Source organism: Anabrus simplex, chromosome X (assembly GCF_040414725.1).
Source record: "Anabrus simplex isolate iqAnaSimp1 chromosome X, ASM4041472v1, whole genome shotgun sequence".
NCBI classification, from domain to species: Eukaryota; Metazoa; Arthropoda; class Insecta; order Orthoptera; family Tettigoniidae; genus Anabrus; species Anabrus simplex.
This window is the reverse complement of record NC_090279.1, coordinates 190,496,683-190,521,620: the sequence shown is the minus strand read 5'-3', so window position 1 is coordinate 190,521,620 and position 24,938 is coordinate 190,496,683. Positions and strand designations below refer to the sequence as shown.

Genomic DNA, 24,938 nt, shown 5'->3' with positions numbered 1-24,938 from the left:
GAGCATTCAACTACAAATCTTCATGGTTGAAATAGATTCAAAACATAATCCTACAGTCTGATAAATAATGAGAAAATGTCGAACATAATTGTGAAGTTAGGTTTGATATGTGGACGACAAATGCGGTTGGCACTGGGTATTTTAACTTCACTAGACGAGATGATTCTGCTGTTGAGAGTACTTCTTATATGACAGTAGGATCTAGTTCAAGTCGGCTGTTTCTCCAGGGTCTTCTGGACAATGAGGGGTGTCCAAGACCTTGATCCTGTAGAGAAGACTGGGAATAGCATCCACATTCTTATTAAAGATGCAAGGTATCTCCGTGTTAACTTCAACAAGTTCTCAAGCCTGACGTGCTTTGGGATGGTGGACTGAATTCTAACATATGTGCCATTTTCCAGTAGTCAGACCATTCCCTGTAGGCCTGTTGCTTGATTCTGGGCAGGAGATCTGAATGTAAAAGCTGATTGCAGAAGCAGTGTTCACACATTGTGGCTTCTTTTGCTAGATGGTGTACTATCTCATTTATTATTTTACTAGCATAACCTTAAGTCTGTGGGAGATGGACCCCAAGTAAACAGATACCCAGAATGTAATAACAAGCTAATAACAAGTACTGACTAAACAGTTTAATTTACGTACCACGCATCAGAAATAATAAGGGTAATATAGGGCAACACAAATACAATACAGATGGAAATTTCCAGGCAAATATAAGGGCAAATGAAATAAGCTATACCAAGCGAGTGGCCGCGTGGTTTGGGTCACGTAGCTGTCAGCTTGAGTTCAGGAGACAGTGGCTTCGAACCCCACTTTACAAAGGAAAAATTAAGTGTATCCTCCTAATTCAATACATCATATAATTCCATCATTAGATGGAGCAAACAAAATTCAAATATGTTTTGACTCGTTTCAGCCATTCAGTGAAAAAAAGTGGGGGGTGGGGGGTTGAAGTAATTTACATAATACAAGCTAAAAATGTGCCAAAAAAACATAATGAAGGAACAAATGAAAAAATAAACGAGAGACATGACGGAAATAAAAACAGCACAATGTACAATATATACATCATCAAATGGAGCAATAACATATTTTTTTTGCTATTGGCTTTACGTCACACTGACACAGATATGTCTTATGGCGACGATGGGACAGGAAAGGGCTAGGACTGGGAAGGAAGCGGCCGTGGCCTTAATTAAGATACAGCCCCAGCATTTGCCTGGTGCGAAAATGGGAAACCACGGAAAACCATCTTCAGGGCTGCTGACAGTGGGGTTCGAACCTACTATCTCCCGAATACTGGATACTGGCCGCACTTAAGCGACTGCAGCTATCGAGCTCGGTGAGCAATAAACAACTCACCGCTGAGACAATATTAAATAATGTGAGCCTCCCCCTTATAACCATTTTGAACTGGCCCTGTGGCCTAGAATATTTGTGTCAAACGGCTTACGCCAGCATACTTTTTTAAAGTTACTGTAGACAGCGGGCCATTGTCTGGGCTTGTGGTTGGTTGAGTATAACTGCGCATGCGCTGGCCTACTACCAGGCAAAACTTGTCTCCTCCTCGCTTGCCGACGCGAGACTCAGTTCGCTTCAGTCAGCCATGTCGAGCGTTTGTGTGTTTGAGAGCTACGCCATGGAGAGGTGGATTTCTAGAAAACCCCCGTGATACCTCTATTAACGGGGATTTTCCCCATGTGAACTAGTTGGAGACCTCCTGCCATTTCTTTTGATCATATTTTTGGATTTATTTTTTGTCTGGATACTTCCCAACGAGGTCTGGATGCCGGTCGTGTGACTGTATTTCTTCGTCAACAATGTCAGGTTTAAATTCCTCTCATTTCTTCATCACCAAAGGTATGTACCAGTGTTTGAAATCATTTTAAACGTCGTCCTGAAGAGGATTTTGATATTTTCGAAGATTTCTGGAAAAATAATAATAATAATAATAATAAATATTTGGACTTCGCCGTTAAATCAATACCTATGTGCGTGTGTGGTATCGAAAATCTGAAAAACAGTTTCGGCAACTAATCACAGTAATGTGGAAGGTTCACCGTGAACTAAATTGGAATTATTAATTTAAAATTTAAACGAATTATTTTTGGCACTTTAAATTGTTACTTTCCTTGTAAACCAAGGTACAGTCTCCAAGGTACCGAGCTTTACCTTCTTCGGCTTTCTGTTTACTTTCCTGTGTTTTGTTTTCTATCTCGTTTGGTATGTTTTCTTCTCCCCTCCCCCTTCTGGGGTTTTGGGTGAATTAACATTTATTTTCTCTACCCAGTTTTCCTCCTTTTGGTGGCGTTGCTTTTGTTTGCTGGTTACCTTGGCAACTTTTTGGTGTGTGGATTGTTGTCGGGTTTTAATGTTGTCTGGCGTGGGAGCCGGTGTGCATCTAGAAGTATTTGTTTCTGAGTCGAGTGTATCGTTCTCTGTTTTAAGTTAATTTATTAATTTCGACCGCCCTTTTACGTTGTGTTACTATTTTCTTGCCCCGAAGGAGTTTTGTTTTTACGTGAAATTCTATATGTCTTGGAAACTGTCCTTGGTGAAAACTGAACGTTTTTAATTTTGGTAATTATGAGAAGCGGCCGCGTTGAAGATCCATTTTATTGAATAATTGTTAACTTAGTTTTTTATTAAATAACTATCCGTGATCGATCACATTTTATTTCAAGGTAGTATTTATGTAAGGAAGTCAATTGGTTTTCCGTTGTTTTCTGAACACTTTAGGTACGGAGGTCATCCTTTTCTTTCTTTGTTGTTTTCATAAAATTTTCAATTTATTATCTGTTAAAGAGTATTTATTTACCATTAATTGTTAATTAATAATGAATTAATTTTCCTTTTAAACCATACCTGGGTATTTTCTGTTTTATTCTATTTATTGTTAATTACCTTTTCCACCTTTCAACTTTACGTTGACTTTATTTACATTTTGGCTTTACGTCTTAAAATAAAAATAGGTTTTATCAACTTAATGACTTGGTTTGTTACCTACAATTTGCCCTTCAATTAAATTTTTTTTTTTAACTTCATGTAAATGCTGGTTTTCATTCGCCACGTTCGGTGGAGCACTGCCACCGATTTTCTTGTGCATTAACTTCCACGGCCTTAAGTCGTCTTCCTCCGCTGCTTCCGGTAAGTTTTTCTATGGTTTCTTGTTTTTTATATTGTGACTGTACCTTTGTTGTCCTTCTTCTTGTGCCCTTCATTCCCCCCTCGTGTTCGCTATTACTCCCATTCTGGGGCGGACACGCTAGCAACCTTCTCACCAGGGTCTCTATCTATCTCTCTCTCTCTCTTTCTCCCTCTCTGTCCTCTTTTCCCCTCTCTTCTACTCTCACCCTGGTGGGTAAGGTTATTCACCTCATCATCCCTAGGTCGTACCGGGGTGCTAGAGGGTGGTGAGCGGTGAGAGTGGTATCAGAGCGGTGGTTGTTTGTTGTTCCACTGTTGTTCTGAACCCGATTTGAGAGGTAGCAGACCTGTTGTTGTTATTGTTGTTGTTGTTGCTCTGCTGCCTAATCTCTGTTGTTTCTGCCTTGTCCAGCCTAACTTTCCTCCCCTCCTACCCTTGCTTGGTGCAGTGCTGTGGCGAATGTTGGCGGATGGAAATCAAAAACTAAAAAACTAAAAGTGTTATTGTCAATAACTATTGTAAAAGGGAGTGCAAGGATCTTGTGTAATTTTTTTGATTATTTTGTTCCATGTTTGCTACCATGGCGCGTGCCGTTACGAACCCCTCCTTCCTGCGTCGTGCCGAATTGGAGTACGAGTTATCCATTCGTGGCCTTGAACCTGCCCGTACTGTCGCTGAGTGCGCTGCCTTGCTATCAGCCAACTCCCAGGTCCCCATTAATGTATTTTCTATTGACAGGAGTCGAGTGGGTGAGTACCTTAATCTAATCTGTGACAATCTTAACGAAATTAACATTATTCGTGAAGAATTTATTGAGTTGCCTCCGTCCAAGGCCCAAGTAAACCGGCTGAGGGCCAGAGCTGACCACTACTCGGGCCGAATTCAGGATATATTATCCATTAAGCCTGATTCTGTTTTTGTGTCAGAATGTGCTAGATTGTTAACGGTGGTTTCTGGGATCACCTCTGATTTAGATTTGCTGTTGATTAACAGAGATATGGAGAATTGTTCTATTTCTACTGGACTTAACCCTACTGTACCTACCCCGAGTGTCCCTTCCCACCAAATTGCGTCCTCGACCCATGCCCAAGGTCCGTGTTGTGTGACTGCTCCTTTACTGGAAACTTTAGTCTCTAAGCTAAATTCGGCGTCATCGCCTAACTGTTTAAAGGAAGTTTTTCGGGGAGTGAAGTCCTTTTCTGTAAATTCTATCGATGAGTGTATTCGATTCCTACGGTTTCTGGTGGAGTTAACTGAGACTGGTAATGTGTACTCAGTCGATGATTTGAGGATTTTCCGCGCCCTCTTTCCTCATTGTGAAGGGATTCTAAAAAGAGAAATTTCTGAAGCTATCTCTAAAAATTTATCGATTAGCACCTTTCATGAACTTATCCTTTCCAAATTTATTCCCTCTCTTGCTCTCCAAAGTCTTGTGCCCCAACACTGTTTCCGGACCCAGTTCCTGCATGAGAACTTGCTAACTTATGTGCTGGATCTGCGATTCTTTTGCAAGGTTTTTAGAATTTCTGTGCCAGAATGTGAAATGGTCTCTAGAATTTTAAAAGGAATATCTCCTGCGTACCGCTCCTATCTTTCCTTAACCCGTTGCCCTACTACTTTTCAAGAATTGGAAGAGGCCTGTTCCTTTGCTGAAGATGTCAAACATGGGGATGCCTCCAGACCTGTGAATTTCCCTCCCCCTACTACTACCAATTGTCCTGTCCTTCCGTCAACACCTAAAGTAGTGAATGCCCGTGAATGTTACAACTGTGGGTCCCGAAGTCATCTAAGAAATTCCTGCCCTGACGTTAGACGTGGTCCAGGCGCTTGCTATTCCTGTGGCTCTAGACAGCATGTTAAAAGAAATTGCCCCTTGGTAGACAGAAATGGTAATCAATGACTAGAAAGGGAAAGGGCAAAGTCTGCCAATTCTAAGTTTGTAAACCCTGAATCTCGTAAAAGACCGGTGTGTCCCCCAAGGTGCAATAGTATTTCTGCTCATGCCCCCTCCTCTGGCACGTGCACATTTGTCGAGGTCAACAATGAACCCGTAGATGCCCTTCTTGATACTGGAAGCGTAGTATGCTTGATGAATTATGCCTGGTATTGTCAAAAGAAATCCTCGTGTAAACTTCCGGAAATAAAACCCACTAATCTAAGATGCGTTTCGGCTAATTGTCAGTTTTTAAATATTTTGGGGACTGTGAAGGTCAAGTTGAGGATTGGGAATTTCACTTGGAAGATCAAGTGCTTGGTGACATCCAATTTATCATGTAACATTATTCTGGGTACCAATTTTCTATCTTGGGCCGGTGTCGTTTTGGATCCTCAGTGTCGAAATTTCTTTTTTAAATTTTCTCCTGACCTGAAATTTGAATTGATTAACGTTCCCTTGAAAATGCCTAAAGTTTTGTGTGCGGGTTACCCTGAGTCAGATGAGTCTAGTGACATCGATCGGCTTGACCTGAATCATTTAGGAGATGCCGAAGCACGGCAAGTTCGTGATCTTTGCAGGGAATTTCCCGATGTGTTCACTAGCAAGTTAGGCTTGACCAACGTACTCGAGTATGACATTGAGTTGTCTGACCTGCAGCCTGTTCGATCCCCTCCTTATCGCCTTTCCCCACCCCGTATGTTGGAATTAAAGAAAATCATTGAGCAAATGGAAAGAGACGGAGTGATCAGACCTTCGACTTCCCCGTATGCGTCCCCTGTGTTCTTGGTACCCAAACCTTCTGGTGGTTATCGTGCTGTGATTGACTATAGGGCTCTAAATAGTAAGATTGTACTCCAATCTATTCCCCTACCCGACCTTCATACTTGTTTTGGATGGTTCTCAGGTGCGAAATTTTTCACTGTCCTGGATTTGAACCAGGCTTATTACCAAGTGCCTTTATCGAAGAGATCAATTCCCCTCACTGCCTTCATCACTGACTGGAACTTGTATGAGTTCCTCAGACTTCCGTTCGGACTCAGCTGTGGAGCAGCTGTGTTGTCGAGGTTGTTAAATTCCATTCTCTCTGACATTAAGTTCAGCTATGTCTTTAATTACCTGGACGATTTATTAATTTATTCGAATACCTTCGAGGAACATATGGTGCACGTTAGGGAAGTATTGCTACGGTTAAGGAAAGCCGGCCTTACGGTGAAGTTATCAAAGGTAGCTTTCGCCAGACCCAGCATGTCTTTCTTGGGACATGTAGTTTCTTCTGAAGGCGTTTCCATAGATCATTCCAGAACTCAAGCCATTAGGGATTTTCCACCTCCCAAAGATGTCAAGGGCGTTGCTCGATTCATTGGTATGGTCAATTTCTTTAGAAAATTCATCCCTAACTTTGCTGAAGTGGCTGCCCCGTTGAACGACCTTTGGAAAAAGAATGTGAAATTTACTTGGGGTAAAGCCCAGGAGGAAGCTTTCAATTCATTGAAGGTCGCACTGATTAATGCACCTTTGTTAGCTATTCCTGATTTTGAGAAACGTTTCATTGTCCAAACTGATGCCTCCGGGCGTGCTATTGCTGGCGTTCTGTTACAAGAACATGAAGATGGGCGTAGGCCCGTGGCCTACGTATCCAGGGTCCTCAATGATCTGGAGTCTAAGTACTCCATTTATGAACTAGAGTGTCTAGCTGTGCTGTTTGCACTGGAGAAATTTCGATCTTTCATTGAACACGTCAACTTTGATCTGGAGACCGATAATCAGGCTCTTTCTTGGGTGTTGAACCGACCAAAAAGGACCGGTAGGATAACTAGATGGGCATTACGGATCTCATCCTTTAATTTCAATGTTCGCCACATTCGTGGGTCTGAGAACGTCATTGCCGATGGCTTGAGCAGGATGTTTGAAGGTAATCCTTGTGCGGAAGCCAACCCGTGTGTCGATGAGCTTGCTGTCAATACGGTTGGAGTTAGTGCCATCCTCACCGATTCCCCATTGCTGTATCAAGAAATTGGAGATCATCAAAAAACTGATCCGGATCTGAAAAGGATCATTGATACAATCAGTAGCGGGATCGAAGTGAAACCTTACTCCTTATCTAAGGGTGTTCTCTGTTGTAAGGGTCGCAAGGACCATAATTCCAAAATTGTCGTTCCTAAAGTTCTGGTACCTGTCATTTTCAAGTATTACCACTGTTCACCCCTTGGCGGTCATCTAGGAAATTTCAAAACTCGTTTGAAAATCAGACAATTCTTTGTTTGGAAGAAAATGGATAGCGATATCAGGAACATGGTCAAATCTTGTAAATCTTGCGCCATCAGCAAACCTAATTTGAATAACCGGGTGGGATTATTGTCTTCATCACAAGCTTCGCGCCCCATGGAACGACTGTTCATAGATTTCGTAGGACCCCTCCCCCGATCTTCCTTGGGAAACACCCACATTTTTGTCTGTATAGATGCCTTCTCCCGGTTCTGTTGGATCTTTCCCACCAGGTCCACTAATTCACGTACCTCTATCTCCTGTCTAAATTCCATCTTTGCATCATTTGGCCCACCTAAGTTCTTAGTATCTGACAACGCTAGTTCTTTCACCAGTAACTCCTTCAAAAGGTATCTGTTTGAGTTGGGCATTTCACATGTCACCACTATTCCATACTATCCAAATCCTTCTTATGCAGAGAGGTTGAATCGGAACTTAAAATCTGCGTTGATAGCGTATCATCATGACAACCAGTCCAAATGGGACTCCTGTCTGCATTGGTTGGCCCATGCTTTCAATTCCGCTACTCATGAGTCCCATGGTAAGACGCCTATGTCTTTAATGTTTGGCTATACTCCGTACTCCCCTATGTCTAACCTGCTATGTATTGAGGATCTTCTCCCAGACCTATCTAGGCCTAATGATGTTCAAAAGATCTGGAACGAAGCAAAAAGGAATCTAGCTGTGTCATACGAAAAGGTCAAAAGGCAGTACGATAAAGGTAGGAAACCGTCAAAATTCAATGTTGGTGATCTCGTGTATGTTAAGTGCTACCCAATGAGTAAGGCCGTGAATAAGTTTTCGGCAAAACTTGCCCCTAGGTACCAAGGCCCGTGCACTGTGTTGGAGTTCTTGTCTCCCGTTTCTATTTTGGTAAGTGACCCTGTAGCAAAGCGTATTAGGCGCGTTCATGTTTCTCAAATTAAACCCGGTTGATCTGGCAAATTGTACCGCATCTTCCGCTGGATGGATGCACCTTTGGTAACTGACCTGTATCGTTAGTGAATTTAGCACACATACTGTGGGATGGCGAGCGAGTCAATCTGGTCCTTTCTGTGTCTCGTGTTGGTGATTCTAATTTAGTACTCCTTGTATGTTACTGTTTCTAGGTGTGGATCCTCGTAGTTAGAAATTGTCTTTCCTTAATTGTCTCGTGATGGTGGTGTTAATACCTTGGAATAGATATCCCCGTTGTATAACCTTATGCTTATGTAGTGCGCTACCGAAGTTCCATTGGGGAAATCTGATGACATCTAACTTAAATTGTGCTTTGTTGTCCCTCTGTTTTCTCTAGGCCTTTAGTATGTAATTTCAAAGACTTGTTTCTTCTGTGGCTCCGCATCGGATTCCTTCCGCTGAACCCTTCGATCATCTTGTGGCTTAATCATTGCTGAGCTATGGTGTGCTTGGGATGGAATGTAAGGGAGTGTGTCTGGTGCCTGAGCGTTTACCATTTTGTCATCCTTTCATTGTGTGCGGGTGTTTGAAGATGTGTGGTGCTTAGTCATGATTGGGTTGCTATTTGTGCCATTTTAATATTGTACGATTTCTGATTGTGGTGTGTTTCGATCTATTGGTGTCGGAAAGGTTCCCTGCTTGCCTTCTGCATGGACCGCGTGTCTTAAAGGTGTTTCTTTTCCGGATACTGATGTTTGTGTTCATCCATGATTGAGTGATCTGACACTCCTCCTTTTGGGCACCCTTCGCGGCTGTTCTAAAAGTGGTTTTCTATGCGTGAACCCTCTATATTATTTTTCCTGTAATGGGTTTTTGGGCTGAATTTATCTTCCTAACCTTTGATTTTGGGGGTCGTTTTGGGGTTATGTAGAAAATCTGTCTGCGATTTTTTCTGTGGGCGTTCGGTTGGTGCACTCCTGCCAGCATTATGGTTGTATCTCCTGTGTTGTAACTTGGTAATGTTGTTGTGGGTTGTTTGGATCCTTTTGAATTGTGGACGGTTGGTAACGTAGTGTAATTTTCCTTATCTACTGGTTGGCGTGTGGAGTTTTCGGTGGTACTGTCGGACTTCCTTCCTGAGGATATTTCTCCTTTTGTGCTTCTGTGGGATGGACCTAGTCCTTTATCTGTACCGGGTTTGCTATTGTAATTTCTGCTTTGTATTGTGCTGTTAGGTTGTGGTCTGTGAGCACGCGTTGAGGATAACTATCCTTTATCTCCCTATGAATAACCCGTGTTGCTAGCTTGTCATTATGTAGGTAATCGTGTTTGGGATTACGTTGTTTGCTGTCAAGACACCTTGGTTGGGATGTGATTTGTCCTTTAATTTACCTCTGTGTCACGGTAGATTTGGCTGTTGGTTTGGTATCCACTACTCCGAGGAAGTACACCTTCGGGTGGGCAATTCTTAGTTATCTGTTGGCTCTGGGATTTTCGACTTGTTCTTCCTCACGCAGAATTAGGTTTGTGGTTACTATTCTGTACCACATTGCCCGTGCATTTATTTTTGGTAGTTGTACCTTGATGTGGCCGTTATGGATGATTGACTGATCGCGATTTTTTTTCATCTGGTAACCTATAGGAGTCTCCTGATTGCCCATCGATGTTACTGTTGCCTGTCTTACCTATCTGTAACTCGTGTGGTTTCTGCGTCCTTTCTCTCTGATGGTTTTCCGTTGGTTTGTTCAAAATTAGGTTTCTATGCTTGAGTCCTTACCTGTGTTTGTTGGTGAACTAGGATAAGTTGCCGATCCCAGTGTGGTTTGTATTTCGCTCAACCCCTCGTTCTTGACCCTTGGACCGATTGACGAGTTCGCCACTCTGTGGTTGTGTGTGTGTCACTCCAATATCTAAAAGTGTAATTTGATAGGTCATTCATGTGTCCTCTTAGTTTAACTCCTGCTATTCTAAACCATATGTTCCAAGGACATCTATTCTTTGGAGTGGTCCTGTACCTTTACTTATATATTTTTCTTGTGGGTGATTTGTGCTTGAGTAATATTTCTGCTTTCCCTTCCGTTATGTTCATGATCCTTCGCGATATCTGTCTTAGTCCTAGTTGGTATTATGTGTTGGATTGTACCCTATGTGTCTATGCGTTCTTGTTTATTGTTTCTCCACGTGTCATGGCTAAGTGTCCTTCGTGGCAGAGTAACATAGTATATTTTATGTAGGTTCCCTTTGATTTCTTAATTGTCGTTGTATTGACCCTTCCTTTCCTTCGGTACTATATCGGACCAAGTGGAAAGCTCTGGGCTTCAGCTAGTTTGTTGGTAACTAGCTTATGTAAAGTTAATTGGCGGATCTGTGGATCCTGTAACTGAATACTCACCTACTTTAATTTCCTGGTTTGCTTTTTTTTTTTCCTCCCTCTTCTTGTGGTTTTGCCCCCATTCGGGTTTTCCGGTGCGTTTCATTTCCCCTGTTGTCTCCCTTTGCAACACAAGATCATGCATTTCCTTAATATCAAAGGAGACTTGTAAAGGTATTCATGCATTAAGAATTAATTTACCTCCGTGCTTGAGAAAATAACCTGGATGCGTGGACTTATAATCATGTGGTTTTTGTTTAATTTTGGTCAGTATATCTGTGATTAGTGTGAGAGTTGCCAAACCTCAAGGGGAACTGCGTCATGTGTCATAAACTATATCATTGTGTGATGCATTGAAACAATGTGTATTGGGTGAAACTGAATATTTGGCGAACTATGGTCCTTGTGCTCTCTATTTGATGACAAACATTACTCTGGTGATTTTCCGAGTGCTCGGTTAACGTTTCTGGACACTGATGTTGATCGCACCCCGCCAATTATTTCTAAAAACTATGTGATATGGAACTGTATCTTGGACTATTAACCTGGTCATGTGAACTCCTAACTAAAATTAGTTATCCTTGGTGGTCGTTTTCTGTTGGACTACTCCGCCCAAATTTAGTGTATGTGTGACCACCTCATCATTGATGGCATGTGCATGAGATTTTGTCGTCGTTTCGGGGCGGGAGGGCTGAGACAATATTAAATAATGTGAGCCTCCCCCTTATAACCATTTTGAACTGGCCCTGTGGCCTAGAATATTTGTGTCAAACGGCTTACGCCAGCATACTTTTTTAAAGTTACTGTAGACAGCGGGCCATTGTCTGGGCTTGTGGTTGGTTGAGTATAACTGCGCATGCGCTGGCCTACTACCAGGCAAAACTTGTCTCCTCCTCGCTTGCCGACGCGAGACTCAGTTCGCTTCAGTCAGCCATGTCGAGCGTTTGTGTGTTTGAGAGCTACGCCATGGAGAGGTGGATTTCTAGAAAACCCCCGTGATACCTCTATTAACGGGGATTTTCCCCGTGTGAACTAGTTGGAGACCTCCTGCCATTTCTTTTGATCATATTTTTGGATTTATTTTTTGTCTGGATACTTCCCAACGAGGTCTGGATGCCGGTCGTGTGACTGTATTTCTTCGTCAACAATGTCAGGTTTAAATTCCTCTCATTTCTTCATCACCAAAGGTATGTACCAGTGTTTGAAATCATTTTAAACGTCGTCCTGAAGAGGATTTTGATATTTTCGAAGATTTCTGGAAAAATAATAATAATAATAATAATAAATATTTGGACTTCGCCGTTAAATCAATACCTATGTGCGTGTGTGGTATCGAAAATCTGAAAAACAGTTTCGGCAACTAATCACAGTAATGTGGAAGGTTCACCGTGAACTAAATTGGAATTATTAATTTAAAATTTAAACGAATTATTTTTGGCACTTTAAATTGTTACTTTCCTTGTAAACCAAGGTACAGTCTCCAAGGTACCGAGCTTTACCTTCTTCGGCTTTCTGTTTACTTTCCTGTGTTTTGTTTTCTATCTCGTTTGGTATGTTTTCTTCTCCCCTCCCCCTTCTGGGGTTTTGGGTGAATTAACATTTATTTTCTCTACCCAGTTTTCCTCCTTTTGGTGGCGTTGCTTTTGTTTGCTGGTTACCTTGGCAACTTTTTGGTGTGTGGATTGTTGTCGGGTTTTAATGTTGTCTGGCGTGGGAGCCGGTGTGCATCTAGAAGTATTTGTTTCTGAGTCGAGTGTATCGTTCTCTGTTTTAAGTTAATTTATTAATTTCGACCGCCCTTTTACGTTGTGTTACTATTTTCTTGCCCCGAAGGAGTTTTGTTTTTACGTGAAATTCTATATGTCTTGGAAACTGTCCTTGGTGAAAACTGAACGTTTTTAATTTTGGTAATTATGAGAAGCGGCCGCGTTGAAGATCCATTTTATTGAATAATTGTTAACTTAGTTTTTTATTAAATAACTATCCGTGATCGATCACATTTTATTTCAAGGTAGTATTTATGTAAGGAAGTCAATTGGTTTTCCGTTGTTTTCTGAACACTTTAGGTACGGAGGTCATCCTTTTCTTTCTTTGTTGTTTTCATAAAATTTTCAATTTATTATCTGTTAAAGAGTATTTATTTACCATTAATTGTTAATTAATAATGAATTAATTTTCCTTTTAAACCATACCTGGGTATTTTCTGTTTTATTCTATTTATTGTTAATTACCTTTTCCACCTTTCAACTTTACGTTGACTTTATTTACATTTTGGCTTTACGTCTTAAAATAAAAATAGGTTTTATCAACTTAATGACTTGGTTTGTTACCTACAATTTGCCCTTCAATTAAATTTTTTTTTTTAACTTCATGTAAATGCTGGTTTTCATTCGCCACGTTCGGTGGAGCACTGCCACCGATTTTCTTGTGCATTAACTTCCACGGCCTTAAGTCGTCTTCCTCCGCTGCTTCCGGTAAGTTTTTCTATGGTTTCTTGTTTTTTATATTGTGACTGTACCTTTGTTGTCCTTCTTCTTGTGCCCTTCATTCCCCCTCGTGTTCGCTATTACTCCCATTCTGGGGCGGACACGCTAGCAACCTTCTCACCAGGGTCTCTATCTCTCTCTCTCTCTCTCTCTCTCTCTCTCTCTCTCTCTCTCTCTCTCTCTCTCTCTCTTTCTCCCCCTCTGTCCTCTTTTCCCCTCTCTTCTACTCTCACCCTGGTGGGTAAGGTTATTCACCTCATCATCCCTAGGTCGTACCGGGGTCCTAGAGGGTGGTGAGCGGTGAGACCGCGATAAAATTCAGTGAAAACAGGGATTAATACAAAACATAATTGAATCTAAAAACTGTGTTAATCTAAGAAGAAAAGAAACGAAAACAAATGATACAGATGGAAACGAACAATAAGTACACATAGCGAGATTGCGAATCTCTTAGTCTACAAAATTTTGGTTTTATAACAATTCAAAACAGGATGAAATCATTGTGTTGAAAATTCAGACCGAAAGTTTGCTTTTGTAGAAACACCATCACATTGAATGGCTAGGAGGGCAGCGGGAGCAAAAACAACTTGAGTTTCTAATATCTTGTAATAATAACTAGAACGCCACTGTCGGCAGCCCTGAAGATGGTTTTCCATGGTTTCTCATTTTCACACCAGGCAAATGCTGGTGCTGACCCTTAATCAAGGCCACAGTCACTTCCTTCCCACTCCTAGCATTTTCCTATCCTATTATCAGTGCGATTTAAAGCAAATTGGGAAGAAGGAGAAGAAGAAGAAGAAGAAGAAGAAGAAGACATTTTTGTTCTGCCACACAGGCTGACATATCCAGACACTGGTCAATAGTTCGTATTAAATTTTCATCAATATTATAGACATGATATAGGATTTTGGGCTAAAATTGCTCACAGTCTAGGTAAAACCAAGGACAAATTGTCCCCGCTTTTACATCCTGGGGTATATGAAATTCCCTGTACTTGTGGCAAGGGATACATTGGCCAAATATGCCAAACATGTGTCAAGGAACATAAACAAAGTATTTATCTCAACCAGCCAGACAAATCAGCAATAGCTGGCACGCTCTATCGTCGGGTCATGATGTCATGTTCCAAGGTACCCTTTCCTCCGCACACTTTCTCGATACGTCTAACAATGACCAGAGCCTCAACCCTACCCACCTCATTTAATCCCCTTCCCTCCTGGTCAGTCCTATCACAGCTCTCTTGAAAATATTTTTATCCTAACCAGGATCTATCTTGAATGTGGGTGAAAACTCCATAGTAAATGGAGAATTAGAGTAAGCAGACGCCATAGCTTCCATCCTGTATGTCTCTAAAGGGGAGTGGTTTCGATGTGCACGATCCTAACACAGCTGTGTGCACAGGAAAACAGTTCACAACGATCTCCATGAGGATTTAAATGTTTATAACTGAAAATGTAATGGCACAAAAAATAAACATCAGTCTTAAATGCCATACATAGTAATTATGTAGAGTTTTGAATGTTCCACGGAATAGATCATTAATACTCCAACTGGCACAATGTTTCAAGTCCATTTAAAAATAGTCCCAAAATAGTTTCTTGGCCAAGTTTTACCCTACAGCAGCAATAAATTTTAGAAAAATATCACAATTTTATATGCTGTCACAAACATTGTTATAACTTCTAAAGGATTTGTCCGATTTTGTTCAAATTAGGTGGATATGCAGTTCATATCATGCAGATGTTGTATCTACATACAAAAAGGTGGCATGCAAAGTACAAAACTCCTATTTACCTTCTTGTTGGAATAAAATTTGAATCAACAGGTGTCCATGACCACTCGGGTGAGCATTCACTTACATTACTATCATTATTTACATCACACGTAATTTCCTGCTGTGCATAATCATCATCACTAAAACTTTCATTAGTACTCGGATTATTCTATTCACTACTTACACCTAATATGCGTTCAAGAGCTGCATGAGATAAATACAGACCATGCAGGATGCTGCCATGTTGTTTACAACGTTCAACATTGAAAAAACAAATTCTTTTTACACCAACACAATGCCGCATTACAGTAGAACATACTCCCCTGCATAGAATGATACCCTGTGCTGCAAGCCGTGCTGAAACTTCACATTGACAACAAACAGATGGCATGCAGATGTACATCTAAAACATCGCTAGCCTAGTCGGTTACGTCAAACAGCTCCTGGCTTATGCTTTGTAGGTCCGTACATGTACACGTCGAACCGGCTTGAGCGGTTAATAACATTACAAAGTCATGAACTGGGAACGATTGATTGGTAAGAAAGAAACTGTATAAACCTACTTGGAGTCTAGTGTTGTACTGACGAGCTGGCCACACTCGGCTGGAAATAAGACTGTCCAACTTGGGGAAGTAACCCTCCTTGATTGGTTCTCGGAGATTATGCAACTTCTTCACACGACTCAGATGGTTACTGAAGCGTTCAAAGTTGTACCTGGTTGAACAGTTTTATTATTAATTAATGAGTTGCATAAACATAGGCATGGAAAACTTCCATTTATCAAAGGAATGTACAGGGTGATAAAAATAAAATTTAAAAAAAAAAATCAAATTAGACATTACAGTACAGTAATAAAGTCAAAAAGTCTATATGTTAAAGAATGCTTGTCCACCATAAAATCAGGATAAATGAAAGAGACAGAGAAAAAGTAAAGTTATATGGTATACATCTAATGAGAATGCCATAGTAGCTAACTGACTAGACTGATGTTAACAGAAATCGAAAACCAAAGCAAAGATTTCAAGATGTGCGGTATTTTTCCCAACCCGGGTTGAGAAATATTTGGGGCTCACTGAAAAAAGGAAAAGGAAAGTTTAAGTACAGGAAGAACAAAGATCTCTATAAAACAGAAGAAAGAAGAAAAATGTTGGATACAATCAGAAAGAGGAAAGAGAAACTTTTAGGCCACATAATGATGATGGATGGCAACAGACTCGGCAAACAAATTTTTGAACATGTTCACAGGAGTAAGAATGGCAACAGTGAGTTCAAGGGATAAAGAAAGACATTTGAGAAATGGGATATCTAAAAACATAATACAGTGCAGAACAACCTTCAGAATGTTAATACAACATTTTAAGGGTTTCTAGGGGAAAGAAAACAAGAAAAGAAGCAGGAATTAAATAAACCAAGTAAGAGCAATGGGTTCAAATCAATCAAACACAACTGGTCTGCATTTAGGACAGCCTTTTCTTAAATTATTGCAAAGGAATTGGAAATTTATTGAACATCTCCCTTGGTAAGTTATTCCAATCCCTAACTTCCCTTCCTATAAATGAATATTTGCCCCAATTTGTCCTCTTGAATTCCAACTTTTTCTTCATATTGTGATCTTCCCTACTTTTAAAGACACCATTCAAATTTATTCATCTACTAATGTCCTTCCACAAGATCTCTCCACTGACAGCTCGGAACATACCACTTACATAGAAAATTAAAAGTTTTAATCGAAACAGACTTTCAATGTATTAGGTCGTGTTACGTACATGTAGTACGTGTTGAAGAGATGTTAAGTACAGAACAAAAATGGCCAGCCGGACACCAGTGGGATCCAAACCCACAACCTCCCGATTTCACGTCGGTTGCTCTACCAATTGAGCTATGGTGGCCTATGTTGTAACCAAGGTTGAGATTTACAAAACACAACTTTATTATTCGCTTCAAATGCAAAATACACTATTTACACAAATAAAACTGAAATTTAACTTGAAGTAAAATGAATTAGGAATCTTGAGAAAGAGTCTATCTGTTGTACACTATATACAAGTTTGCAGTATTTACATCCACTTCTATCTTGAAAAGATAGTCCTTGATATATGAAAAGTCGATAGTCGAAAACTATCCGAAGTACTGACATAAATGTTTTGGAAAGTCCTTCCTTGCTGAGTTCATAAAAGCAAGTTCAATGTTGGAAGAATTCTTACTTGGCGAAACCAAGGGAGCTTGCATTAATTAGGGAAATATAACAGTATGTAATAGTATGACTGGATATGAGCAGCGGAAGAGGAGGAGCGGTGACCAGAGGTGAGACCTCGTACTGCCAGAAATTCAGTCCACCTGGTCGAAGCACATTTTCAAGAGGAGTAGCCTCCGTGCTCGACGTAGGGTGTATTCTGGAGCTGGACACCGGGGCAAGTGGGCATCTGGACAGGCTGGGAGTTCCTCTTTATAGTACACACACGATGGTTCAGGCACGCGCACTGAGGGCTGCGCGTCGAGGCTAGAAGAATGACACTTGGCGCGCGTGTAGCTGGCTGGCGGAGCGAGAAGGGAGCGCCGGACATACAACACCCTCCCCTCCTAAATACGCCGGTACGGCGTGAAACGGCGGCGGCGCTGGCGGCGGCTGCGATGCTGGGCCGGAGCTGCTGATGTCTCTGTTGGATTGTCCGGAGCTGGGACCGGGCGGAGTGGCGCTGTCTCGTCCTGAAAGGAACCCATGGTTATTAAATGGTCTAAAGCTCGTTCAGCAATAGATTTATCTGGCTGAGTAATAGAATCAATAGCTGGACATGGGCGGTAGCGCAGACGTATCTGGTCTTGATGGCGGCAGATACGTTTCTCCGTAGTCTGTATTTCGTAGAGACGATGACCCAAAGATCTGCAGATGACTCCAGGTATCCAGAGTGGGTTTGACCTGAATGTCCGGGTGTAGACCTTGTCGTTGACTGAGAACTTCGTTGGTGAGGTCTGAGACTGGGCCGGAAGAGGCTGCAACTGAGAAAGTAAAGTTCTATGAGGTCGTCCATGGAGCTTCTGTGCAGGAGTGATATTATCAGCGCCGGGCAGAGTTCTGTAGTTGCTTAAGAGTTGGAGCAATGCTTGGTCTTTAGTTAAGCCTGAAGAGACAGCTTTTTTCATACTTCTCTTAAATGTTTGTACAAAGCGTTCAGCTTCACCATTAGATTGAGGGTGAAAAGGCGGTGCTAGGATATGACGAATGCCATTATATGTACAAAATTTCTTAAAAGCAGTAGCTGTAAATTGAGGTCCGTTGTCCGAAATGAGTACTTGAGGTAAGCCTTCTGTAGTAAATATTTTCTGTAGAGCACGAATGGTAGCTTCGGTCGTAGTAGTCGAATGCATATCCACTACATATGGAAAGTGCGATAGTGAATCGATGACTATTAACCACATGGAATTGAGGAAAGGACCTGCGAAATCGATGTGAACTCGTTCCCATGGAGTAGTAGCAGGAGGCCATGAAGCTAGATCAGAAGACGGGGCGTTCTGATTCAGTTGACATTGTTCACAATGACGGATGAGCTTTTCGATGGCGGCATCAATACCGGGCCAGTAGCAGTGTTGACGTGCTAGTTGCTTCGTTCGGGATATACCCCAATGGCTTTGGTGTAATAATTCTAGAACTTGTTTCTGTAGGCTAAGTGGGATAACCACTCGGAAGATGGTGCCTGCTTCTAGGAGTACGACTCCAGCACGAGTCGTGAGACGATGCTGCATACGATGATAAGGTGCAAGGTGGGCAGGAAGATTGCTCTGAAGAGGCCAACCGTTGCGGATGTAAGTACGCACAGTAGCAAGTGTACTGTCCTTATCCGTAGATTTAGCTATGCAGGTAGCATCAATAGGAAAACTGGAGACAGTATCTTCAAGTTCTATGTCCAACTGAAGACATTCAGATTCGTGAGAATCGAAGGCAGTATCAGGACCAACTGGTAAGCGTGAGAGGGCATCAGCATTACAATGCTGGGATGTGGCTCGATAGACAATCTGATAGGAATAATCAGAAAGGAACATGGACCATCTTTGAAGCTTTCTGAGGGAATTCTCAGGGATCTTATTACCAGGATGGAATAAGTGTACGAGAGGCTTATGATCAGTAATGATCAGGAAATGGTTGCCATAGAGATATTCATTGAAACGGCGAATACCAAAGATGATGGCTAAAGCTTCTTTCTCTATCTGTGAGTATCGACGTTGATGGTCATTAAGTGTTTTCGAAGCGAAAGCGATGGGGCGTTCCCGTCCATGACGATCCTTCTGGGAGAGAACGGCACCGACACCGTAGTCTGAAGCGTCAGTAGCTAGCGTGATGAGCTTGTCGGGCTGAAAATGAGTGAGTTGTATAGCTTGAATTAAGGCGTTGTTGATGGTTTTCCATGCCTGTTGGCATTGCGGAGTCCATTGAAATTTAACACCTTTTTTACGTAGAGCGTTTAATGGAGCTGCCACTGTAGCGAAGCGGGGAATGAACTTATTATAGTAGTTCGTTTTTGCTGATGAAGGACTGAAGCTGCTTGAGGTTCTGGGGTTCTGGCATGTTGACGATAGCTGAGACATTCTGTGCACTAGGGCGAATTCCTGTCTTATCAAGTATATGTCCTAGGTAGTGAACTTGAGGCTGAAAGAATGTACATTTAGCGAGATTCGCTCGTAGGCCATTGTCTTTCAATTTCTGTAGAAGGAGGCGTAGATTGCTTAGATGTTCCTGATGATCTTTTCCCGTAACAATAATATCATCCAGGTAGTTAGCACCACCGGGAATGGAGGCTGTGAGTTGAGCTAAATAGCGCTGGAAAATAGCCGCTGAGGATGAAACACCGAATGGGAGCCGCTGGAGCTGGAGCAGTCCGAGAGGAGTGTTGAGTGTCAGAAATTTCTTAGAGTCTTCGTCTAAAAGTAGCTGGAGATATGCTTCTTTAAGATCAACTCGAGAGAAGAATTGTCCACCAGCGAGACGACGGAATAAGTCTTCTGGACGTGGAATAGGAAAGATATCTGTGTCGAGTTGTGCGTTGACTGTAGATCGAAAATCGCCACAAAGTCGAACATTACCATCAGGTTTCTTGATTACCACTAGTGGAGTAGCCCATTGACTAGAAGTAACTGGTACCACAATGCCAGTTTGTATCCATCTTTCTAATTCTTTCGTGACCGGGTCTTGAAGTGCTAGGGGTACTGGACGTGCTTTGAGGAAGCGAGGCTTAGCTCCGGATTTCAGCTGTATGTGAGCTGTATAGTCTTTTGCTGTTCCGAGCTGAGAGTCGAAGACTTCAGGAAACTGCTGTAGGAGATCGGTAACGTCAGAAGTAGGATGCAATGTAGATACAACGTTAATGTTGTCATGTATCTGGAAACCAAATAAGTTAAATAGATCCATGCCCATAATGTTGGATGCAGTGTAGTTGTTAACTACGAGAAGAGGAATGGCCTTCTGAATTCCTTTATAACTAGCCTGAAGCTGGATTTGACCTTTAATGTCAATTTTCCTTTTGTTAAACGTCACAAGCTGGATGTCAGCTGGAGAGCATGAAGGGGAACCTAAGTCATGGTAGGTAGCCAGATTAATAATAGAGACAGGTGATCCAGTGTCTAATTGAAAATCGACAGATCGAGTAGAGAATGAGAGAGGAACGATGATCTTGTGAGAATTCCTTGTGGGAAGAATAAGATTGATCTGATCAACTTCCATGTCTTGGCGGGGCTGTATATGCTTCGGGCGTGCTGCAGGAGTCTTAGCAGGGCGGAGCGAACTCCGACATACAGTCTTAATGTGTCCAAGTTTATTACATCGTTCGCAAGTGGCTTTGAAAAAACGACAGTCACGACGTTCATGATGCTTGAAACAGCCTCGGCAGGAAGGCAGGAGTTTCGAGGTGCTTTTAGAATTGGGCTTCCTTGTAGCATTACGAGAGGGAACCTGGCGAGAATGCTTGGTAGAGAGCGCCTTATCTGGACGGTTCACTGTAGCAGAGGACTTGCGGGCCTGAGTCGAGACTTGAGCAACTTCGTGTGGAGAAGCTATGGCTGCGGCAGTCTTGGTAGTAAGCTCATAAACCGTAGCAATACGCTGGACGTCTTCTAAAGAAGGGTTACTCTGCTTGACAGCGTCAAAACGTATCTTGTCCTCAGGAGTATGTAAAATTACCATGTCCCGAATGAGAGAATCAGTGTAGTGTGAACCACAACCGTCCTTGGAGCATATGAACTGGCAGGGTTTAGCTAGACCACGCAATTCAGTTATCCATTCAGTATGTGTCTGATGGGGTTGCTTTCTGCTCTGAAAAAATTTATAGCGAGCAGCCACTATGTGAGGAGCTTTGGCAGAATGTTCAGTGAGACGGGCCAGGAGCTGTGCGAATGGTACCTCAGAAAGGTTTTCTTCTGGACCTAATTTACGTAGTAATTCACACGTAGCATTGCCAACTGAACTAAGAAATAGTGCGCGGCGGCGTTGATCATCTGTGACAGAATGGCAGATGAAATGCTGTTGTAAGCGTGCTAAATAAACTGACCATTCTTCCTTAGCCGGATCAAAAACAGAGAACGGAGGAATAGCTGATGGCTGTGTAGAGACAGAAATAGCTTGAATAGCCTGAATTAATGCTGCCTGTTGTTGTTGCATAAACTGTTGTTGTTGCTGCTGTAAGGCTTGGAATACCGTAGCGAGTTGCTCAGCTGTAGCCATTGCGAGATGCGTGCAATAAAGAGCAAGGAGAGCTGTGTGTCAGAACTTGGTGTAGGCGCGACCTTGACCGATATATGCTGGGAGTGAGAGAGAGAGCAAGCAAACACGCTGGAGCGTGCCACACAGGTGGAGCGCACGACAGAGAGCTGTGGAATGTCTGTTGAGTGGGCGACACACTGAGCACTGATTGACTTCGTCGCCAATGTCTAAGTGTAGGAGGGCACTGAGTTTGCTGTACCTCGTTGTGAAGGAGTGGATGAATTGCAAGTTTTTATCCTGTCGCCACAGAGTTGGTGACTGGGGCCGATGAATTGGAGTGTTTGTTGCGTTCAGTTTGTTTTACCTCGTCGCCATAGAGTTGTGTTGTAACCAAGGTTGAGATTTACAAAACACAACTTTATTATTCGCTTCAAATGCAAAATACACTATTTACACAAATAAAACTGAAATTTAACTTGAAGCAAAATGAATTAGGAATCTTGAGAAAGAGTCTATCTTCTGTACACTATATACAAGTTTACAGTATTTACATCCACTTCTATCTCGAAAAAGATAGTCCTTGATATGAAAAGTCGATAGTCGAAAACTATCAGAAGTACTGACATAAATGTTTTGGAAAGTCCTTCCTTGCTGAGTTCATAAAAGCAAGTTCAATGTTGGAAGAATTCTTACTTGGCGAAACCAAGGGAGCTTGCATTAATTAGGGAAATATAACAGTATGTAATAGTATGACTGGATATGGGCAGCGGAAGAGGAGGAGCGGTGACCAGAGGTGAGACCTCGTACTGCCAGAAATTCAGTCCACCTGGTCGAAGCACATTTTCAAGAGGAGTAGCCTCCGTGCTCGACGTAGGGTGTATTCTGGAGCTGGACACCGGGGCAAGTGGGCATCTGGACAGGCTGGGAGTTCCTCTTTATGGTACACACACGATGGTTCAGGCACGCGCACTGAGGGCTGCGCGTCGAGGCTAGAAGAATGACACTTGGCGCGCGTGTAGCTGGCTGGCGGAGCGAGAAGGGAGCGCCGGACATACAACAGCCTAGGCCATCTTTGTTCTGTTTGAAAGGATCTGAGCTACAGGTCTGGCACTGCTGCTAGCACACTGTAGAGTGCGTTTAAGTTGCCCATTGTGGGGCATGTCAATAAATATTGAATTTTCACGACCGCATTGTAATCAAAACAGACTTTCAACGTATTAGGTCGTGTTACATACATGTAGTACGTGTTGAGGAGATGTTAAGTACAGAACAAAAATGGCCAGCCGGACACCAGTGGGATCCGAACCCACAACCTCCCGATTACAATGCGGTCGTGAAAATTCAATATTCATTGACATGCCCCACAACGGGCGACTTAAACGCACCCTACAGTGTGCTAGCAGCAGTGCCAGACCCGTAGCTCAGATCCTTTCAAACAGAACAAAGATGGCCTAGGCCACCATAGCTCAATTGGTAGAGCAACCGACGCGAAATCGGGAGGTTGTGGGTTCAGATTCCACTGGTGTCCAGCTGGCTATTTTTGTTCTGTACTTAACATCTCTTCAACACGTACTACATGTACGTAACACGACCTAATACGTTGAAAGTCTGTTTCGATTACAATGCGGTCGTGAAAATTCAATATTCATTAAAAGTTTTAGTTTAACAGTTCCATCTTTTCAGTACAAAATTTTGCAATGCGGTTTACATTAGAAATGAAAGATTTATTTGGTACTAGTTTTAACCTAAGGTTAAGGTCATCATCAGCCAATAACACAAATTGCACAACATATCAAATGGTCCATAAACAATGTACATATGTCGTAAAAGTATTGTGGTTTGACGCTATAAGTTAAACTAAAATTTTGTATTGAAAAGGTGGAACTGTTAAACTAAAACTTTTAATTTTCTATGTAATTACAGTTCAATATGGACCAATTAACATGAAATTTATATCTCTTAACGTACCACTTAGACGAGTAAATAATAATAATAATAATAATAATAATAATAATAATAATAATAATAATAATAATAATAATAATAATAATAATAATAATAATAATAATAATAATAATAATAATAATAATAATAATAATAATAATAATAATAATAATAATAATAATAATAATAATAATAATAATAATAATAATAATAATAATAATAATAATAATAATAATAATAATAATAATAATAATAATAATAATAATAATAATCATAAGACCCACAGAAGGTAGATGACTTCTGGGAATTACTAGAAGAAACTACAGCCAAAGTTCCAAAACATCATGTCAAAATTCTGCTGGGGGACTTCAATGCACAAATTGGCAAAGAGAAGAAATTTAGGACCACTGTAGGACTTTACCCTGCTCACAAAAGAACCAATAAAAATGGAGAGCGTTTAATTGGCTTCTGCGAGAATTTCGATCTAAAATTGATGTCAACCCATTTCCTGGCACTTCCACAAAAGAAAATGACATGGAGATCCCCGAACATGCATTTAGGAGAATTTCAACTAGACCATGTGGCTATTTCCAAGAAAAACCAAAAAGAAATTATGAACGTTAAAGTCAAAAAGGGAATTATTGACTCCGACCACCACCTATCTCTTGTTAAAGTAAAGTTTCAACCCAACAGGAAGAAAACCAAAACAATCAGAAACCCAAGAATCGACCCTGAATTTCTGAGACAGAACTCAGACAATTTCCTTGCGAATATCTCCAACGATGCTCCTTCAAAATGGCTAGAACTCAAGGACACACTCTTGAAAGCTTCACAAAACATCAGCAATCCCCCAAGGAAACGCAAACACAGGTGGTGGAATGACACCTGTGACAAGGCCATAGAAGTCAGAATTAGGTCCTGGCTAAACTGGAGTTCCCATAAAACTGATCAAAATCGTGATGAATTCTTCAAAACACAGAAACAAACCTCAAAAATCATCAGATCTGAAAAACGAAAATATGATCAAAACAGACTGGTAGAAATAGAAGAAGATTTCAAGAAAAACAATACACGGAACTTCTACAGAACATTCAGAGAAGAATTATCCAATTACCAGGCACCTAGTCTCTGTTTAAAACGTACAGATGGGACTTTGGAAACAAGTAATAAGGGAAATTGTGAACTCTTAGCAAACCATTTCATGGACCTTTTAAACTGTGAATCTCCAAAGGAACAATTCACCTATGAAAAACCAACACCTAATCCAGATTCAGAACCCCCCACATTACAAGAAGTCAAACAAATAATCAGAGATTTAAAAGACAACAAAGCACCAGGAGAAGATGGAATAATCGCTGAAATGTTGAAAATTGGTGGTGACAAACTGGCCCAGAGTATTCAAAAAATCTTACAGGACATTTGGTTTTCT

At 41.5% G+C, this 24,938-nt stretch overlaps 1 protein-coding gene across 1 annotated transcript in view; it reads right to left on the bottom strand.

Annotated features, from left to right (window-relative positions):
* LOC136886267 (phenoloxidase 2) overlaps window positions 1-24,938 on the bottom strand; it is a 124,729-nt gene that overhangs the window by 64,624 nt on the left and 35,167 nt on the right. Inside the window, exon 6 of the mRNA XM_067159002.2 lies at window positions 15,441-15,591. Coding sequence (XP_067015103.2) covers window positions 15,441-15,591 — 151 coding nt within the window. The remainder of the gene's footprint in view (window positions 1-15,440; window positions 15,592-24,938) is intronic.